The following is a 21,191-nucleotide window of genomic DNA, read 5'->3' as shown; positions in this document are numbered from 1 at the left end:
TAAGGTCCCCTCTCAGCCTCCTCTTCTCCAGGCTAAACATCCCCAGTTCCCTCAGCTGCTCCTCATAAGACTTGTACTCCAGACACTTCCCCAGCCCTGTTGCCCATCTCTGGACACACTCCAGCACCTCTGCATCCCTCTTGCAGTGAGTGCCCAAAACTGAACAAAGGATTTGAGGTGCAGCCTCACCAGTGCCAAGACCAGGAGGATGGCCAGCAACAAAGATGGATATTGCAAAAACCAACACAAAAAACAGAAGTACTGCATTCATCTCTTCCCAGATTTTGTCTGCTTTCTTTTCCTTCATCTCTTGTGAGAGTCATTCCTCTCCTTACTCATGTTTCCTGTGACAATAGTTTCTTTTCCCTGGCTTCTCTCCAGTTTCCTTCAATGATAATTGTCCTTTCCCCTAGAAAATGTCTGTAGTTTCCACCACTGACTTTACTGTGGACCTAAAAGATGACTGTCAGCCACAGCTTAGCACTGTTTTGCAGTTGTTAATAAGCTGTTTCCTATAAAGTAGGAGAAAGGAAAAATTAAACTTACACTAAATTTGACTACATTTACTGTCCTTACTCCTTCTTGCGCTCAAAGGAATTTCAGACACTTGTCATGCAGCAGCCACAGTATTCAGATCACAACTGCATGCTCGAAGCCTAAGACCCTGCTAGTAGATGCTTGTGATATTTCTGGTCTCTGCGTCTATTAGCTTGTACCACATGCTAGCAGAGACACAGCATCACAGAGAGCAGATAACTCCACTGAAGTCCCCTAGCAAGTGTTCTCCTGTCCTGCCTTCCACTGCCCTTAGGGAGTTGTGGAAACAGGGTGCTGTGAGTTTAGCTGGTATCCAATTTAAAGCAACAGAAAGGGAAAAGACCACATGGCTGAGACTGCCTGCTGTTGACACCACATTTAGAGAATGCAGACCGGTTGTTCTTCTTTATATGACTAAGCAAACAGATATAGAAGAGGCCTATGATCTCCTCCTCTTGCTCAGAACCAGTATCAGGCACACCACTAGAGTACACAGTATTTTAGTATTTTTTCATAGATATAATACCCTTCAGTGTAACATTCACACAGATCATTTTGACAAAGTTAGAAAATAATGTATGAATTCCTACAGCATGGAATATTGTTATTTTTCACCTGCTCTTGAAACTTACCACGATAATCACAAGCACAAAGGTGGCTAAAAATCCATGTGAAATACCGCTATATTAGCGAGCACCTCATGTAACCTTCTCATTCGCCAAAGTAATGTAAAACCAATCTGTATTGTGCTACTGAAAACCAGGTCTTGATCACAGATAGGCACGTGTGCCAGAACCACCTTCTAAGCTATAAAAGATGGTTATCAGAAAAGAAAGGGATTGCATTGTCTAAATCGGCACTCATGATACAAAACTGACAAGCCAAAACAGCTCTAGTTTTATGTTTACCAATTCACTCTGCAGCAGCCAGTACAACCCCTAACTTCACTGTTCCTCATGCTTTCTTATGGGAAAGTGTTTTGCATTCTTCAGGAAAATGATGTTGTATAAAGAACAGGTAATGAAGGCAAGAACAGATTGACAGGTGTGGAAGCAAGATGACTGCCTATATTCAGAGCCAGAAACAAAGTTCTTCATCCCAGTGAGATGCACTCTAAGATGATTAACCCCAGCTAACCAGCAGAGGAAACAGAAGTTTGTTGTAGAAAGGGAAGAAAGGCCATTGCATTCTGACCAGATTTCTCCCAAGTACAAAGGAGAAGAAGCAGTTTAAAAACAAATAAAGAAGTGAATATAGCAATGCCTAAAAATGCAGTTTATCCACACCATCTATGTTTCTTTTTTAAAAGCAAAATTGGATTACATAATAACATCTTTTAAACAGACCACCATATTTGTTTATAAAAACTTCTGACAATGTTATTTTTTTAAACAATATTTTTCAAATGGATGAGTCCATAAATGATTCAAAGAGGCGCCAATGCCTCAGTCGTACAGAGTAGCATAACCAAAAGTGCAAACCACAACCACAGACACATATCCAAGTCCCATGTCAAAACCCCAAGGGCTCTCCTTTTGCTACAGGTATATGCCCCAGACCTACCTTCCAAGCAAAACTTACAAGCACTGCCTTGGTGCAAACCCTAATTTACTTCAGCGATCTTGTCTACCTTATTGTTTTCCTTCTTAATCAAGTTTTCTGATTTTTTCCATGGAAAGTGAGAAGGGAAAAGTATGAATTTTTGAAAAGAAATCTAAAGAAGATAGGAGATGAAGACTGACTCTGCGCCAGTCATGGCATTTTAGAACCTGTAGCTTTAAAATAACAGCAGACCTTCAATCTCCTCTCAGAAAGAGGCCTGTTTGGACAGAAATGCTCGGTCTTGAATGCTTTCTTAAAAACCTTAACAATTACACAAAAGAACTCCTCTAAGGGGTGTCAGGGCCCTTCTTCATTTAGATGGTTCTTTAATTCTAATTGTGGTAATGCTTCCCTACTGATGCATATGAAAGTTGCTGTCTGCGCGAGGCAGCCTTTGGCAGCCTGAAACTGGGAGTGAACAGAGTGGTTCTGTCACTTGCTCCACGTTTCATTTGCTGATCCCTTGATTAAAAATCTACTGGTGAAGGTTATCTCAAAAGCAATGTAACTCTTTCTGCCAAACACACTAGAAAGATTAACAGTCATCGGCACTAGCCTTGAGTCATAGACAGTCTGTTAAGAGCACCACAGAGAAATAAAAAGTCTAGATAAGCAGCAGATCCTGTGAGTCTGAAAAATACATTCTTAAATGTGATGGCAAGCATCCTAAGCATCTACAGGGAACCATGATGGAGGCAGATCCAATGAATGGCAGCAGAGGAAGCAATTCCTTTGCAAAATTCCAACAGCAAAAGAGGCAATTCCTTTTGGGATGGTGTTCCAAAGCAGTTTGGGACAGTCTGCCTCTTCACTGTACTTTTAAAATATGAACTCTCCTTATGTTTTTTTCTTAGATCAATCATTTATCATGAGAAATCAACAAAGTTTTGTTGATGTTAGATTGCAAGATAAGGATTGCAATTATACTAAATGTAACAGGCACTTTTTTTTCTCTCTGGTTTTCTTGCTGCTGGACAGAAAGTTCCATATTTTAAGTGTACCCATGCACCTTTTCTGCCTTGATTTGAAATCTGAGAGGAAAAGGGCAAAAAAAGCAAATGGTATAGCAAGCACATTTGAAATCCTCATCTCTACCTCAGGCTGGAAGACCTTTTAAATACAATGCATTTCCTAGGGGTTTAACTGATGAGTTGTTGGCTGGTTTTTTTCTGCCACAGAAGAGGGCCATCACTCCCCTACAAACAGGGAAAGAATAGATGCCCAGAGGATGTTGACTCCACTGGGAGAGAGACAAAGGGAAATAAATGTAACTTATAATGTAGGAGAAAATTAATACAAGATAAAAAGGTAACAAAGTGAAAGTCAAAAAATGGTATGTTCTTTGGATAACATCTTAAGGATTTCAAAGACAGGAAGAAAAAGATTTATATCAGTTTTGAAAGCTGTTTGTTTACTTGAAGGGAAAAACAAGGACAGATTATAGTGATTTGCACTTGGGGATAGCTGGAAAGAAACCTGGAGCTTTTTCAGTTTCAAGACTTGTACCTGTAGCCTGTGTAGCCTGTGTCCCAGCAGCCAGTAGCCAGATTTCTTCAGCTGTGAGAAAGGTTACAACTGAAGTGGAGACTTCTCCTAGATTACTCAGTTCTCATCAAAAAGCAGCACATTTTTGCTAGAGCCAGGCAACAGCGGAATTAACATATAAACTATAAGCTGCAAAAACAATAATAAAGTGCAGCTAACACATGCAAGGACCTCTAATACAGAGCATGAGAGAGGTAGGTACCTGCAGACTCACCACTGTTCCTGGAAAGAATGTAACCGTGTAAGAGTATGAATGGGGCACAAAGAGAACGGGTTTAGAGGCCACCTTTAAAAGCCCACTGCAGAAGTCTGAGACTCAAAGGCTTTTGTTAACAGAATGAATCCAATCATTATGTTGCCTCACATTTAAAATCTCCTACACTGCTCAGTTCGTTACAGCACACCTGCATAAACCTATCTCCTTCCTCTGTACGAACACCAAGATTTAGCTTGTAAACCTCCTTCTATGCACTTCATCTTCCCTGGATCTTGTCTGTGCTGCATCCATCTTTCCCAGAACACCAGAGCACTGGGAAAACATGTTCCCTGAGGAAGCCTGACTCTGCCCACCATCTCCTTCTTCTGCGTACATCTCATCATTCTGGACCAGCAGCTATTGGGTAAGACCTACTTAAGGTAAGCTTGCACTTGCATTGATTTTTTTTCTCTTCAATTCAGAGACACGAGTTCAGAGAATGTCACTGCTCTTTTCTAGTGAAAAACACTTCCATGATTCTCTGTGACAGTTGTCCTCAGCTCTGCTGATTTTTTCCATTGCTCATAACAGGTTTTAAGAATTAACAGACTGCAAATAAGTATTGGAGAAAAAGCCACTGTTCTATAATTGTTTAAATGTGTCTGTAAAGAACAGCCTGCAGACATGCTGGAAAGTTTTGATAACAAGCAGATCTGTGAACACTGTGCTTAACCAAGCCTGGTTTTCCTTGGATTTGTGTCTTGTCTTGTGACTGACTTGAGTCAGCATTGCTGCTAAATGAGCTTAGCTCTTAGTAGGCACAGGAGACTAATCACATACTATGCAGTAAAAGATTTCTGTTGCTGTTTCCATGCAAGAGAGAGAGGTAAGTGACTGTGCAATGGATTCTTCTGTACTGCATGTCTCCTAAAGGTATGGACAGAGCATTTGTAACATCATTTACCTGTGCACTGGATTCTCTCGTCTGACAAAGAATAGAGGCTGGATTATAGTGTTCCTCAACTGCCTGCTTTCACCAAACTCACAACATGACAACTTTGTGATTCCTGTTGTTCTTGAATGTGTCTGCAGGCAAAGACATTATTATGGGGAAGAGTTTCTAACAGGCTCATTTCTTTAGAACCGTGAAACAGTTACAGTAAGTAATGCAGAAGGAACAATTCAACTAGCACAAATGAACTTGGAGAAACTGATCCCAAGCACACAAATGAGGGCAGTTGTGGGCAGTGGAGTGTGAGATGCTGATCTCCTCTCTCTGGCAACCAGCAACCAGACATGAGGAAATGGAATGAAGCTACATCAGGAGAAGTTCAGATTGGACATTAGGAAAAGGTTCTTCACTGAAAGCGTAGTTAATCACTGCAACAGGTTCCCCAGGGAAGTGGTCACAGCACCAAGACCTTCAAGGAGCTTCTGGATGACACTCAGTCAAATGGTTTACTTTCAGGTAGTCCTACGAGGAGCAGGGAGTGGGACTTGATGATCCTTATGGGTCCCTTCCAGCTTGAGATGTTCTATGGTTCTGGTTCTAAATCTTGATTCACATGCCACTCACAGTAAAGCATACCTTAACAACAGGAAAGGGATATAGAAGTGAAGTTCAGGCTAAGTGCTCCGGGTTCTTAGACTGCAGAGCTAAGGTTTTCAAAAGGGACTGGAAATTTAAAAAAAACAAACAGGAAAAAAAAAAAAAGCACCTGATATCCAGAGAGATGAGGGCCAGTGTTGTGAAATAATGTCTCTTTCCACACAACGGACCAACACTTCAAGCAAGTTTCACCAGGCCACTAGGCCACTATTCCTACAGAGAAGCATATCCTGACTGCAGAGACTTTAACCACACAGAAAGAGTATTTTAGGATATGACTAAACAGAGGAAGCAATTACTCATATGTAAGGCAGATTTAACAAGGAATATATCTAGGAAGGGAAATTCCAGGTACCAGATAAAATGCCTGGAGGCAAAAGTATTTTGCTGTCATGCTGATTTACTAACATCTGCTGGGACTTGTTTATGGATAAATGCAAAACAGAGTGACATCTAAATTGGATTAAATTGGATCACTTTTCATAGTAAGGCAGTAGTCTTCCTTGCTAATACTCTAAGAAGCATTCTGCACTCATCAAGGCCTTGTTACTCTAACTTAACTCTGCCTTTTGTTTTGGCGGGTGAACCTGGGCAAAGTCAGAACAGGTGCTTGCATTAAGTCATCTTATTGGATAAAGAAATACTTGTTATACCTTATCAAAGATGGCATGGCTTTTCATTTCAAAATGCCCAGAGCCAATACATTAAAATGTGTTCAAACAGTCTGGTCCGTTTGAAAAACATGAATCAGTCCTGCTGTGGTAATTTTCAGGATATGTGATGAAAAAAACAAACTCCCAGGAGTCCCAGCAGAAAGCAAAACAGATCAGCAGGATCCTAAACTACTTCAAACAACCCTATTTAATCTCAAATGCTGTTGGATCGACCAACAGAAAAATCTTTCTAAGAAGAAAAAAAAAATAATTATGAAATTGCATCTTCAAACAAGAAAGGGGATCACCACAAAGGCAAAGTGCAGCTGGAAATTCCCATCTACCTTGCTTTTAGGAGACCTCCTGTGCAGAGAAACAGTGGATAAATAACAGTACTGCTAAAGAGTCTTTGGATACTGCTGTGGCCATACTAGGAAACAGTCTTACAGCTACTGCTTTCAATCTCCTCATGAAAATGCACAACATATTTATCTCTCTACTCTCCTCCTGTCTTGAGTTAAAACATCAGAGCAGATTCCAAACCAATGTAAACATAAATCATTGCACTAAACTTAAAACAATGTTAAGTGGCACAGGGTGAGAACCTGGATAATTCAATAAATTCAAGAGAGTTTCATAAAAATTGGAGTAGAAAGTTGAACTCAGAAAATCTGGAAGTATGCCGGATTTTGAGACTGCTTTATTGTAATAAAAATGAACATCTGGCAGATTAAATCTATGAATAATAAAGGGAGTAAGGTAATATTTAACAGAACTGGAAGGAGCCAGATTTCATTTAGCCACAGAACACTCACTTTGCCATTCTGCAACATGCTGCATAATTGCATAATAATAATTTTATTCATTTGCCAGTAAGAGGCTGGTATACTGCAAAAATGAAGAACTGCTGTTGAAGCACTATTTCCCTGCCTTTCAGCAGATATTTACAATTGCTACTTGTCTGGCATTTCACGTTCACTTGGCTCTGGTTTTGTGTGAATAAATGAATACTCCAGGTTATAGGAAAGGACTGGTTAATTGTACACATGGAAATAAAATGCCCAGGAATGCAAAACAAAATGCAAATTCCTAACATCTTCATTAGCGATGAGCCAAACCAATAAGTCATTTTACAGAGCTAAAAGGGAAAGCTGATAACCGGCTTACACCACCCCTACATTATCGTTATGTTAGGCTTTATCCAGTGTATTGGCACAGCTGATTTGTGCCCATTAGCTTGAAACATCTTCACCAGACTGCTCCAAACCATTCTGCTCTCTTTCCATCTCTCATGGGGTGGCTGCAGGAGAGACTTTTGTATGAACTGTCACCAAAGCCAGGCTAAAACATTCCTGGCTAAAAGCTGCTCAAGAAAATCTGGGCCTTTGGAAATTACCTTTCTATTAAGACCTGACTTATTTCTATAAACCCTTCTGTGTTGCTCCCCAGTATGTTAACATTTTTTATACTCCTGGGGGCAGAAACTGAACTTCCCCACCCTTGCTGTGAAATTCTGACTGTATTTTCACTTCTTATGTGAAATGAAAGAAACAGAACTACATATATAAGTACAAACATATATGTTATACATCTATAATAGATGCAGTTTTTTCACAACATGATGATCCAACAAGGACATCAGGGAACATAAATTATGAACTGCAACTGAAATACATCAATTGTGCTGCCTCATGGTGGGAAATGGCCGATAAAAAGGTTACTCTTGTCATTCAGCTGTAAGATTGCAGGAACAAAAGCAGTATTTCTGGAAAAAGTACACACAAATATTTGGGGAAGGAGAGGGTGGAACAGAACTTCAGAGCAAGTCTCCCTTTTTTTTGTGACTGTAAAGGTGCCTCTTTTGTTAACCTCAGATTGGAAATAGCTCCATAATAACCATACCACAAATACTTTCATTGCCCTCATGAATTCATTTCATTCCTCAGACCTCACCACTGTCAGAGCCAAAGGGAACAGGTGTCTGTGGTGTCTGCAGGGTCATTGCTCCTGCTTCCAGGAACTGTACTTGTGGAGGTGCTTTTGCAATGCTGACACTTGTTCCTTTCCACTGGAGCTCAGCAGTGGAGTCACCAACTAATTTCACCAAGTCTTCTCAGAATGTCATCAGAAGGCAACCAGCTTTGTCCTTGAAAGCAATTTAACAGTTGAGATTTTTCAGAGACTTTTGTAACCTCCTAGCAATGCTGTCACTGGGAACAGAAGCACTTCCATCTGAGCTAGAGATCATGGATCTGCCAGCTCATGCTGGACTCTGGCTGAATTCTGCTGAATATGACATGGCCCTGCAAAATAGTGCAAGACTTGGGAAATAGGAAGGGTGACTGAGAACAGTTAAATCTGAGAGCACACATAGAAACAAGGAACATACCACCCCACAGATCAATATTTTTCATATATATATATATACGTATGTATGTATGTATGTGTATATATGTGTGTATGTATGTATATGTATGTATGTATGTATGTATATGTATATATATGTATATATATGTGTATATATGTATATATATAAGGGTACTGTAAATACTGAAACAAACAAACATGGCTGAATGGCTTCTGGCTGTCCCTATCATGCCCAGGACACAGAAATCTCACAAAAGGTTTAAAGGACCCGTGACACTCACTAGAAAGTGTATTTTACAATAAAAAATTTCCATTTGACACATCCGCACAATTACATACATAAATGCTGGAATTTTACAGTAACCTGCATGTTATCTCATTGTTACAGAATAAAAGATAAAAAATAGTTTAACTTAAGCTTACACATAACTGTTTATCCAGGGCTAACAATTTCCCATTTCCACTACAGATGAAAACACTTGGAGATAATCCAGACATTGGTAAGTATCTAAACCAAACAGTTTCTCAATACAGCACATCTCAGTGTAGCACCATGAATGGGTACAGATGAATGGTAGAAGCAGAGTAGCTTCTTTTGGCTTTACCTTACTTGGTAATGGTGTGGAATACTTATCTGAGGAAGCGGAGCAAAAAACATTTGAAGAAACAGGAGAATTTAAGTGTTAACTGAAGGAACAGCAGTGAAGGATCATTAGAAATGTCTCTATAATTTCTCAAACCATGATGGTGTGATCATGTCAATGTTGCAATTAGTTTGGCAGGATGCTACGTGTAAAATGCTGAACTGCTAGATCGTTCCATAAACTTGAGTATAAGGGTTATAAATCAGAGTAACAAAAGTACCCTTTACAGACACACACTTCTAACTCCAAAGTCCCATTCAAAGTGGCACCTGCTAGGTCTATCTTTTCCTAAGTATTTTTGTAAATCAGCTATTTCATCAGAAGTCTAAAAAGTTCATATTTGAAGTGAAACCCCTTTTAGCATAATGGCATATTTCCTTCTAATGGAATATCAGAGAACTGGTCTTCTTTAGCAGTATTCTTAAACCAGATTAATTTCACTACACAAGCTTGTTTTTGTAACAGACAAAAGTAAGTACAGCCGCTATAACTTCGTGTTGTTCTTTTTGTCCAGTCCTATAATAGTTGTTCTAAGTAGAACTTTTAAGAACATTCTTCTATTCCAGCTATTACTTAATTTCCTACTGTTTAAACCTTTCTACTTTCCCTAAAAAGTAATTAAAAATATTTAATTGGAAAGCTTGGGAGCAATAGTTTCTGGAAGAGAGACTCTTAACAAATGAACTGTTAACATTTGCACAGTTATTTAAGGAGGACAAGGCTAAATTACTTCTCTGTGCTTCCCACATTAAACTGAAACAGATGTAGATGGAAGAAAGATAAGTGCATGACAAATGAAGACAGGCTCACAGCCGGAGGCAGGTCTGTCAAGAGCGATAAAGGAGGCAGAGGGAAAGAGGGAAACTTGCAAGACAAAAGCTGTTCTGGAAAACTTAGGCTGGCAGGCAGTCCTGCCTCATTGCTTCTCTCTTATCGGTTCATTCCTGGTTATTAATATGCTGCACCACTCTACTATGCAGAAGCGTGGATGTTTGGTAAGAAAAAACCTTGTTCTGAAAAATTTACGTTTCAGTAAAGTACGTGTCAGAAAAGGCAAGCTAGGTAAAGAAAAGGCATACAGAAAAGAAATCACTTGTTGAAGGTTACATGGAGACCTCCAACTTCCCAACTACACCCACTGACAAGACGGACTTTACATTCCTGGTCCTGCATAACATACTGGAACACTGCTGGTCTTAGTAAAAGGTAAAAGAAGTTTTCTTTCACAGAGGATGGCACATCTATCTCTTTAAATAATTTCCTGCTTCTCCAGCTCTCCTTTATTCAGAAACAGCTGCTCATGAACTCTCAAACAGGACCAGAGCAGCAGGCGAATGATCAGAATGAAGTGGTGCAGTTTGTACTGCTATGCCAAACCTTGGCGACTTACTCCATTGAGAAAGGGAATTATAAGCAGAACGTGTGAGAATGAATTCTGCAGAAGAAACTGAAAAATTAAGTAACAGTAGCCCAGTATGAACAGTTAGGTTGTTCTTTCTCAATCAATGAAGGAAAACATTAACAACTTTTAACCACTAATGTTGACAAAGATGTTCTTACTCAGCTACTAACTACTGAAAACTTAGTAACCCAAAGGGCAGATTTAGTAAGCAGTAGAAATGCTGAGTAACAGAAGTGATATCTGCCCAAATCCAAAAAACAAGCACCACCAGTTAAGTACAGCAGTTAAATGTTCTCTCATGTAACTTTGACTGTAATTCCTCTCTGCTACCAACTATGAAGTCCGTTGTTACACATTAAAATACCCCTTTTAAACATCAAAAAGGTATGACACAATCTAGAGAGACAGAATATCCAAAATTATAAAGCCACCAGGAATCAGAAACACTTAGAATTCCCAGAATGGGTATCCTAAATTGGTAAAACATAAAATGTAAGTCCGAAAAAATGACAACACTGAGTAAAAAACAGAACTATTGCTTTTTTATTTCACCATAACAGAATGATTTTGCTAATATATCACAAAGCAACTTCTGAACAGGAGTGGAAGTCATCAAATGTACTTGCTTTTTTCTTACAGAAGGAAAAAATATTAACTGAAAGTATACCGTAGGAAATTGGTTAATTGTACTTCATTAAGTTACTCTAACCAGATGTTACATACAGCTCATTAACCAGACAATAATTTAATGGCTTTACTCAGCTTAATTACAGAACAGAGATTAACAAAACTGCACTTAACACAGGTAGCTCCTTATTTAGTTTCACATGCCACTAAAGTTGCTCAGCTTTTTGGCAAATTTTATATATTGTTATATTATTTGCAATAATTGCTAATTGTTATGAGCAATGATTGCAGTATCTCTGGAACACACCTGCTACTGACAATATTTAAGTGTGACAATTTCATGGCTAACTCTGTACTTGCTCTTGAAGTACCATTACATTTAAGTGACTGATGAAAGTCTTCTACCTTTATACTTGGAAATACAATAGGTACTTTATCTGATATAAGGGTTGATCTGGATTTTCTCTTACAATGGACCAGTTTACCAAGGTATCTAAAGTAGCAGTTGATCCTCAGGCAGTCTCATCTTGATCAAGGAATTATTCGTGTAATGAAGTACAATACAGACCCTCATTATCAGGCATTCATGTGGCTGGAATAGATGAAAACCTGTGGCCAACACACTGGGTGGATGCTAATGTCTCTGACACAAACCTGTTTGTGAGAGAAGGTTCCCCTCTGCATAACCACACCATCCAGACACAAGGGGACACAATAAATATCTCACTTCCAGTAACAAACACATTTCAGCTGCCCATGCTATAGTACATATGTACCATGCAGATACGTCCATACCCGACAGATGCTGGCTTTGGTAAGAAGAGTGCATTCTCTCTACGCTGACTTCAGGGGATAACACATCAGAGGCGAGAGACATTTTCAGTCTCTAGGAATGATGATGTAATCCCTGTTTGTGCCACATCCATTGTAGCAGATAAATGTACAGCCTCACAGGCAAAAGCAGCAGGTGGGAAGCGCACTGTGCTGTGGAGATAAGCGCTGGAGAAAGAAAAAAAAAGATCCAGTAAAAAAAAAAATACTTAAAACCCATTCAAGTCTCAAGCATGGACGTAACAGAGAACTTGCATTATCCATATTGATGGGATAAATGACAGAGCTTCTAAGTTTTTAAAGACTTAAGGTGCTGGCATAAATTCTGAACTTTACAGCCAGTGCAAGATGGGTAGGAAGCATTCCCATAGGCTCTGATGACTAACTGATCTACATTAACCTTGTAATTGACAACACTTACGCCCAATGCAGACCTTCAGAAAGCTCAACTTTTGGCACTGTGCTTACGCATCTGAATGGGCATTGCATAAAAGGAAGCAAAGGATTAGGAGGAATGAAGCAAGGTGAATTTGTGACAAGGTATCTTAAAAATAACAACTATGGGTTACCACATTTTTTTAAATGAAAAAAATTAATCAGCAGTCAGGCCGTGTGCTTTGTGAATCCAGTGTCAGAGTTCTATTCACTACAGAACAGTTAAAACCACTGTTAGCAAACATGTTACTGGGAATTCACAATCTGTCCTGCTGTGGTAATATAATCCCTGAGGCAGCAGACTGGTGAGCAGTTGAATACAGTAGTTCTTCGTAACAGAAGCTGCAGAACAGAAAAACTTACAGGGACCCCAACCCAAGACCATTCACCTGACACCATGACATGATCAGTTGTGGTGTCATTCCTGACAAATGTTTGTTTAACAGGCTCTTGCAGACCATCCAGAAGCCATGGTTCCACAGGATTCACAGCAATCTGCTCCCACACCTCTCTCTCCTACTGTTCGGAAGCACACAGATATACTGCCCATCCATGGATGGTACATGTACCATGGGCACTATGGACAGGAGGAAGTTGCTCTTTCTATAATGGCTTTTTGTATACTTGTATATCATGCTTCTTGGCAGTCTCTTCTCTGCCAGGCTAAGCAACCAATTATTAGATTGCCCTACTTGCAGTCAGATCAAGTAGGTCTCATGTCTTCTTTTGTCAAGTTCCTCTGTCTCTTTCTCCTGATGGGCCACATCTTTCTTGGAATACAGTGCCTAAAACAGGACCACGGCTTTACAACTGGACAGTGCAAAGGGCTGACTTGACATGTTTTTTCAAATTACATTCTTATCAGAATGCATTAAACTGCTGCTTATTTAAAACTAAAAGAGAATTTGTTATTTATGAACATTACAGCTACTTCTTGTGAGCACTGTAAAGGGTCTTATCACAACTGACATCTGGGTTTTCCCTTCTCTGCCTCCTACTGGGATGGGACAGCTTTAACTTCTGCCAAGGATTCTCTTCTCTAAAGCAGGAGAATGAATTCAAGAATTTCTCTGTACATGGGATCAAAAGCCTAAAAGATACTGGTTCAGTTATCAAGTCCTGGTCCCCAACGTTGCACCATGACCTGTCAAAGGTACTCAATGTAGGCAGCTCCCCAAGGATGTCACCTGGGTTTTGTGGGGTTTTTTTGTTCTCACTCCTTTTAAAAGAAGACTGAAATGGAAGTTCAGGACCTAGTCTCCTCTACACTCATTCACAATTGGTTCATACTCATACATGATTCTTTCAATATTGTCTATTATCTTAAATAGCTTTCCTATCACTGTGCTGTTAATTGATTTGACAGTTTTGAGAAGTATTTATATCCCTCTCTCACATTTTCACCAGAGAAACTGAAATAACTGAGGAGCCTCTCACACCATGACAGCCCAGGGACACCTTTCCTCCTGCAATAAGCCCTCTGCCAGGAGTGCTTGTTTAGACACCAAGACAGTTATTGCCCCTTCTGCCTCAAATGTCAAAGCTGACTCTGACAATGTTTTTCAAAAATCTAAAAAAACCCAAGACTGGAAGCCTAAGTTTACCACTGCATCCTATCGCCATGGGAATCCTGAGACCCCTTTCTTCAATTAAAGAAGAAGAAAAAAAACCAAAACAACCCTGGATATTTTGAAATTTAGATTGTAAGAACTGGTTTGAAATTTAGACAGCTGCAAACAATCCAAATAACCCTACTTTCTCCACCCCTGTATAAGACTAGGTCCTTCTATTTCTAAATTCCAAACAAGCAGCTTAACCAATCAATGCTCTAGATTTCACAGCCCCCCAGCTGGAGGCTCCTGACCTTTCAAGGGACGTAAGTCAGAAGGCTACTCTTAGAAATAAACATATTTGAAGAGCAACAAAGATGCATTTTTCAGTGGAGAGATTTTATATAAACACAGACATTCACAGTTACTTAAAGGCACATATTTGTTTTACCTTTGAAAGGAAGACAGTCATAAAGTTACTGCCCCTGCATGAAGGACCATGGAACAGAAAGAAATCAAATTCTCAAAAATTTCTAACATGTTTTTATTGTGGCCTTTAGCTAAAGATCAACTGCTACTGAAAAACAATCCTTTTAGGCTTTTTGAATAAAGTTGGGCAGACTAGAAATTGGTTCCTTACATAAGAAAAGTACTTCAACATTTCTGTTGGCATGACTGCACTTCCAGAGTAGCAGAGTAAATAAATGTCATTTATTTAGTTACTATTAAATCAAAACACCTTTGAGCTAAATTCCAGGTGCTACTCACTGTCTGAATCCTTCCTTTATTAAGATGAGCCCCATACTTTTCAGATGTTTTGCCAGTGACTGCTAAGATATAGAGGGCATCAGTTAAAGCAATGGACAGCATTAATGGCCACTGAAGGAACTCTTTAATAATCATTTCTAACCACCCAAGAGGCCTAAAACTAATTAGGTTGGCAAGAAAAAGTATCTGAAAAGAAAAACGCATAAGCCTTGTACAGGAGAACTAAAAAACTGGAGTTACTACATACCGTGCCACTGAGAATGACAGGAACAGTATAAGGCAGACAGCAGCAACTGACCCTAATCCAACAGCACTCATGTATTGCAGAGTGGGTGATAAATCTGAAAGAAAGTAGCAAACAATTCAAACAAACACCAAGTAGTTTAGCTTCAGTCTGCTGACTGACCAACTGAATCTGCTCAAAGCTGAAGTACTGCAACAAAACTCAGATGATGGACTTAACTCCTTAGTCAAGCGGTAATGGCGCTGACTATCCAGGAGCTACGGTCCACTTGAGGAAGTAAGATTAAATGGTGTATTTCTCAGAAGTGGTTATAATTCTCCATCCCTCATTTTCCTGTCCTTTTTTTTTTTTTTTTTTTTTTGGTCCAAGTGCCAGAATTGGAACAAACTTGGCAATGACAGCCTTATCCAAGGCTGTAATACCAGAAGCCGCGCAGGGACAGAACAGAAGGCTTACAGCGATATGCTGTCAAAACCTGAATTACTAAAACCTGCTGTTGAAGGTAACTTAAGAAACCCGAAACTCAGTCCCTTCCAGCCACCTCTATTCCATTTTCAGCATTAGTCAAAGGTTACCTATTTCTTACTGGATTTCCCACAGACATCTAGGACGCTGTTTCTTATTCCTGCAATATTCCACAGCATTACTTGCTATTAAATCCTGCAAGCATGAGCATTTAATGTTTTCGTAAAAATTTAAATTCTTGCAAAAATGTCACTTACTCAGTGAAATTATTGTATACGTCCACCTTGAGAATCACAGTGCCTGAATATCAGAAAAGCAACTTCTGTTACTTAAACTGAACTCTTTTTTTGGCTCATCCAAATGTACACCAATGACCAGCTCTACAGTGCATGTACATGTCAGAGACCAGCTGGAGTACATGGAGCTCTGCCTGGAGATGAGTGAGGAACTGACAGAGAGCTTATGGGTCACAATTAAATGGAAGGCAGGTGCAGGTGACATAGTGGGGGTCTGCTACCAACCCAGTCAGGAGGATGGAGCAGATCAGGCCCTTATAGACAGATGGGAGCAGCCTCACATTCATAAGACCTGGTCCTCACAGCAGAATTTAACCACCCCGGTATCTGTTGGAGGGACAACACAGCACGGCACAGGCAATCCAGGAGGTTCCTGGAATGCATTGGTAACTTCCTTCTCCAAGTGACAGAGGAGTCAACGAGGAGAGATGCCATGCTGGACCTTGTTCTCACCACCAAGGAGGGGCTGGTGGGGAATGTGAAGCTCAAGGGCAGCCTTGGCTGCAGTGACCATGTAATGGTGGAGTTCAAGATCCGTAGGGCAGCAAGGAGGGCTGTGGATGCCACATCCCTGGAAGTGTTCAAGGCCAGGCTGGACAGGGCTTTGAGCAAACTGGGCTAGTGGAAGCTGTCTCTGACCGTGGCATGATCTTTAAGGTCTCTTTCAACCCAAAGCATTCTATGATTCTACAGGCACAATGGTGGCTGGGCATTCACCCTTAACAACTGATCTGAAGCGCAAAAAATCATACAGACCCTTAAGCAGAACATTAGTAGTTTACCATCTTGGCCTAACACTTCTTAGTGAAGCAAGGCCTGCATCTTGTATCTGTGCAACACCTCTCACCTGTAAACTTACTGTGAGTCTGGCAAAATAAAGAATTTCAGACAGAGACCCTACAAGGAAAATCTGTTCAACCTACAAGCATGTTCAGTTTTGGTAAAAATTATATCTGTCCTTATGTCACTGTAATACCAGTTTCAATAAGCAAGTTATGCAACCCTGAGGCAGATGTCAGCCCTCCATAAAAATGACAGAACAGTCTTCCCTACACACTGTAGAGTGTACTTGGTGAAAACCCTCAAAATTCATTTTATGTCCTTATGACAGAAGAAAGCATGCTTTTAACAGTTTTCTAGCACTTTTTATGACAATGATTTATCACACAATGTGTAGCTTTGTCTAGAGGGCATCTGAAACAGACCCGTTTGGTTTGGATTTAATTTACAGATTTGCCTTCCACACAAGATGAATTAAGAAATACTCCTCAAAGGATTCAGTAAGCCAAAAATACTGTCAGCCTTTCCAGCTGAAGAAGTACATTAGGCCAAGGACACCATGTGGCTAGAAGTCCATTGAATATAAAGGCAAATGGATTTACAACAGAAAGCCAAAGGCCTGACCTGTCCTACTCCCATCTTCCAGTGCCCATTCTTTTCATCTCAAAACCAAAATCCACCTATATACAAGACAGCATCTGACAAAGATCTACAAGCTGATAAATGACAAATTCAGAAGAGGACAGTTGTCTGCCTTTGCAGTTATTTCACTGCTCTTGCCTATATAGCTCTAGCAATACAGCCTGCAAACCCAGGGAATCCTTGATCTTAGCCTAGTCTCCACAACCACAAACTGCCTGAATTATACTCTAAGTGTGGTGAAACACGAACTAGATCTCGAAAGTACACAAAAAAAGGTAACCTAGAAATAAACAAACAGTTGTCACCACAAGATCAGTAACAGCACTAGTCAAATGTGGGTTTTGTGAACAGTGGAGATGCACCTCAAGCACTCCATGCTCCATACGATTTACTGGTATTCCAAAGTACTGTCCTACTCTCCAGTGTCACCACATTTCCTAACTCCAATATGTGAATCTTTAAACTCAAAAGCAGAATTTAGAGTTTGCACAGGAGTCCAGCACTGCCACTTCGCCAGGAGAGGAGAAAGTTTGCTTTTTGCTGAAACATGATGAAATAGGTGAAGAGAACACTTTCTACCACAGTGGAAAGGAGGGAAACTTGATGTCTACTGGATTCCAAACCCCTCTGAGGTAAACTCATTCACTGGAAACATTTTACAGTCAAAAAAGTAAAACAAAGATAAAAGCACACTGAGAATTTCACTGGCTTTTAAAGTTATGCCATTGTGTTTTTAAGAAAGTGTACTTAGTAGTACAAAAATTAGCCATACTTTTCATTTTTGCCTGGTGTCTTTTGTTTTCCTAAGTTCATAACAGGACAATTTTCCAATGACCACTTGAACTTACCAAAATAAATAATGTGGCTTCTAAAAGGTAGAAAATGTTAGTGTTTTTTAAAAAATTCTTTAATCCAATATAGAACTATCTTAAAACTTTCAGATCTTCTGTGCTTCAAATCCTTTATGCACAAAAATTGCTGTAAAGACTTGGATGTGATGCATAGAAAAAGTAATCTTGAAAACCAGGGAGAAGCCAGAGAATCCATTTTAGATTGGACTACTGAATGCATTAGAATGGAAGACCAAAGGGAAATTTTCTGCCTCTAACCTTTCCAACCCTCAAAGTCAACCAACCATTAGTGGCAAATAAAGAAACAGCTATAGCAATTACTAGTTTACACTGCCAAGCAAAGCCACGACAACTTCCATTTTCTCATTGAAAGAAAAGTTGACTTACTTTTAATTTGTGCCCAGACAGCACAGGACTGTGTCCTCACCTGAAAATGAAAACATAAAAATCACTGTTTCTCATGAAAGAAATATATTTTCACTAACATCCTCTGCAGGAGCAGCCATCCGCAACATACTGTATTTTATTACTATGGGGAATGGAGATTGTTATTCCCCTGGTAGCAGCCTCTAGCCTGTCTGAAAAGATTATAAACTATAAAGATAAGATTAGAGACTGAGCTCTGATGAAAGGCTGGCTCTATTCTTTGAGACCATCACTCTTCCCTTCTTTCTACAAACTATGCATGCAAGTAAAATGGAAGGATCTTTGGAAGCTGCTTGCATAAGAATTCAGAATTTAGGAAATGCTAAGATAAGGCTGAATATGCTGTATTAACTCTACCCCCATGTAGACTGTATATGTTAAAATATGGTACTTAGTGGCATGTTTTTCAAATACTGGACGTGGGTTTTTTTCAGTTATGACAATTTGTTTGCTAATTTTTAACAGTTTTTATAGAATACTTTATAGAATTTATAGAATTTAGAATAATTTATAGAATATAGAAGTAATTTATCTTCACAGTAGTTGAATAAATGTTTATCAGGGGTCTGCTTTTGCAGACTTGTTTAACAAGTTTGGTGTTTTTACAGTAAGCTTTGGTGCCTGTAAAGTTTTTTTACCCCAGCACTTCACACTCACACACACACAAGAACTTCAAAGTTCTGCTGTCTATCATATAATTACTGTGAAGTCTATTTTGATAATGCTTCTAGACATACTTTTCTGCTAAATGACTTTCACAGACTTTCATCGAATACATACATGTATATTTCTCATGTTTTGGTGAAACGTGTATTATGTTGCTATGGATAACAGTGTTTCTATGAAATTGAAGGCTACATTTTGAGGCATTTGCAAAAAGGGCAAAGCCATGTTTATATGCTTAATCTTACTTGTGTCTGCATGCTGAACTGTGGAATCTCAGTGCTTCTTAAACTCATGTTTTATAAGGAATTTTCTGTTTATTTAAAAAGATAAAAAACTGACAAAAATCTCTTAGGAGAAGGAGATTAAAGAACAAGGGTGGATTTAAAAACTCAACCAGATGCCAGATCCTGGAGGCACTGGTGTGAGTGCCGTCATCTTGAAATAGCTACCTCCATGACATGCCCTAGTTTGCCATCTCCTGCTTATCAGAGAAGTTACAGAGCTCCCAGGAATCTAAGCAGCAAAGTTCACTGATCTGCACTATATACTAAATGAAATTATAATTCCTTTCATCTGACGAATCAGCACCTTTCCAGAAAGTTATAATTGAAATTACTCCTCTAAATAACTTCAGTATCCATGGCTTTCAAAGTCCTTATTTCAACCTGAATATTCACAGGTACTTCACAGATAACTAAACCAGAGATAGAAACCCCTTCCACAGCTGCAAACTTAAAAAGAGATTTCGAGAAAAGAGAAGACATTCTGCCTCACTTCCCTCAGATGACTTTTTATTAGGCTAATCTCAACAGACTCTTCTCATAGTAGGGGTCATTTTGATGCCAGTGTTCCAAAAAGGTCATAGCTTTTCCCCTAAAAAGACTGCAAATCATCTTCACCTTTCACAGCCTTGCTCTTACTTCTGTTACATGCACAAACATCCAAAAAAAAACCATCCAAAAAAAACCTGAACAAAAGCTATGCTAAAGAAATTAATCTCAAATAAGTTTAAACCCAATAAGCTTTTTTAGTTCTTGCCCTTCACAATGAGCCTCAGCGCTCTGCACAGCATGGAATCCATAAAGTAATCACTGGAGATTAAAATAGGTACCAGATGGGTTTGAGTAATTTAATCAGTAGTATCCCTCACGGAGAAGGAAACTTCCAAGGGTGGACAATTTGTTTTCATGATAATGACAGTAAATTCTCATTTGTTCCCAAATCCTCCCTTGGTCTCCATCATCCAATTGCCAAGTTCATCAATATGAAAAATGGTGATTTCCCTTATCTCTGACTTCCTAACTGCTTTCCTTGTACATCCCCAACAATCTCCTCAGATCACCTGACCAGTCTTTTAACACATCTGACTGTCCTAAACAAATGACACACGTGTTTTAAATCCTCCACCTTGAAAAATAAACCAACAGTAAAAATTGCACAGTAGACATCTTTCTCATGACCTCCAAATCTGAGCAAGGGATAAATTAATGTGGACTCAATAAAACGGAACAGCTTACTTGGCTGAAGTGTCCACACAACTTTACTTGATTCCCCCCGCCTTACCACAAAGAAAATGTGTGTGGTATATTGAGGAATAATGGCAACAAAGTCACAACCATGCCCTGATTTTGCAGCATGTACGATACAAATTGTATCATTCTCAGCATGAAGTGGTCTGGAGCCAAAAGGGACTCTGCAGGATGCCAGAACATAGAAGTCAGTAATGGGAACGCTAGTTAGGTGTCTATGACATATATTTCTAGTGTGTCTATATTCAAATGGAAATGTGTTCACAAATAAAATGCACTACAGAAATGCTGATATACATTTCACATGTATCAATAATTGAAGGCAAATTAAAAAGCAGGCTTTTAAATATTAATTCTTGAATCCAAATTTAGTTACCTAGCAGATTTTAACAAATGCTCAAAACCCAACAACCCTCAAATTGTAACTCTGATTGTCTTTAACTTCTTAATACCACCAATTGCACAAAATACAAGGGCATGAGAATTGAAGATAAACCAGTATATTTGAGCCACAGGTATAAGTTTC

The 21,191-nt window shown here is 39.3% G+C and overlaps 1 protein-coding gene and 1 long non-coding RNA gene across 13 annotated transcripts in view; both read right to left on the bottom strand.

The window, feature by feature from the left end:
• Nucleotides 1-945: 945 nt before the first annotated feature.
• LOC129782817 (uncharacterized) lies at nucleotides 946-8,551 on the bottom strand. The gene is made up of 3 exons (XR_008744941.1): nucleotides 8,096-8,551; nucleotides 5,599-5,732; nucleotides 946-5,468 (listed from the first exon to the last, which is right to left on the bottom strand). It is a non-coding gene; the product is annotated as an uncharacterized LOC129782817 (long non-coding RNA).
• Nucleotides 8,552-11,075: 2,524 nt separating this feature from the next.
• Nucleotides 11,076-21,191, bottom strand: part of SUSD1 (sushi domain containing 1) — a 52,385-nt gene continuing 42,269 nt past the window's right edge. For 7 of the 12 annotated variants that reach the window (XM_055790883.1, XM_055790884.1, XM_055790882.1 and 4 more), the window contains 3 exons: nucleotides 18,432-18,471; nucleotides 15,014-15,107; nucleotides 11,076-12,181 (listed from right to left, as the gene is read on the bottom strand). In XM_055790883.1, coding sequence (XP_055646858.1) covers nucleotides 12,043-12,181; nucleotides 15,014-15,107; nucleotides 18,432-18,471 — 273 coding nt within the window. In that variant the 3' untranslated portion in view covers nucleotides 11,076-12,042. Of the gene's footprint in view, nucleotides 12,182-14,449; nucleotides 14,484-15,013; nucleotides 15,108-18,431; nucleotides 18,472-21,191 lie in introns of all 12 variants that reach the window. The other 5 variants (XM_055790885.1, XM_055790886.1, XM_055790880.1 and 2 more) reach the window with 4 other exon arrangements.

Source organism: Falco peregrinus, chromosome Z, assembly GCF_023634155.1.
Source record: "Falco peregrinus isolate bFalPer1 chromosome Z, bFalPer1.pri, whole genome shotgun sequence".
Lineage (NCBI taxonomy): Eukaryota > Metazoa > Chordata > Aves > Falconiformes > Falconidae > Falco > Falco peregrinus.
This window is presented reverse-complemented; position numbering and strand designations above follow the sequence as displayed.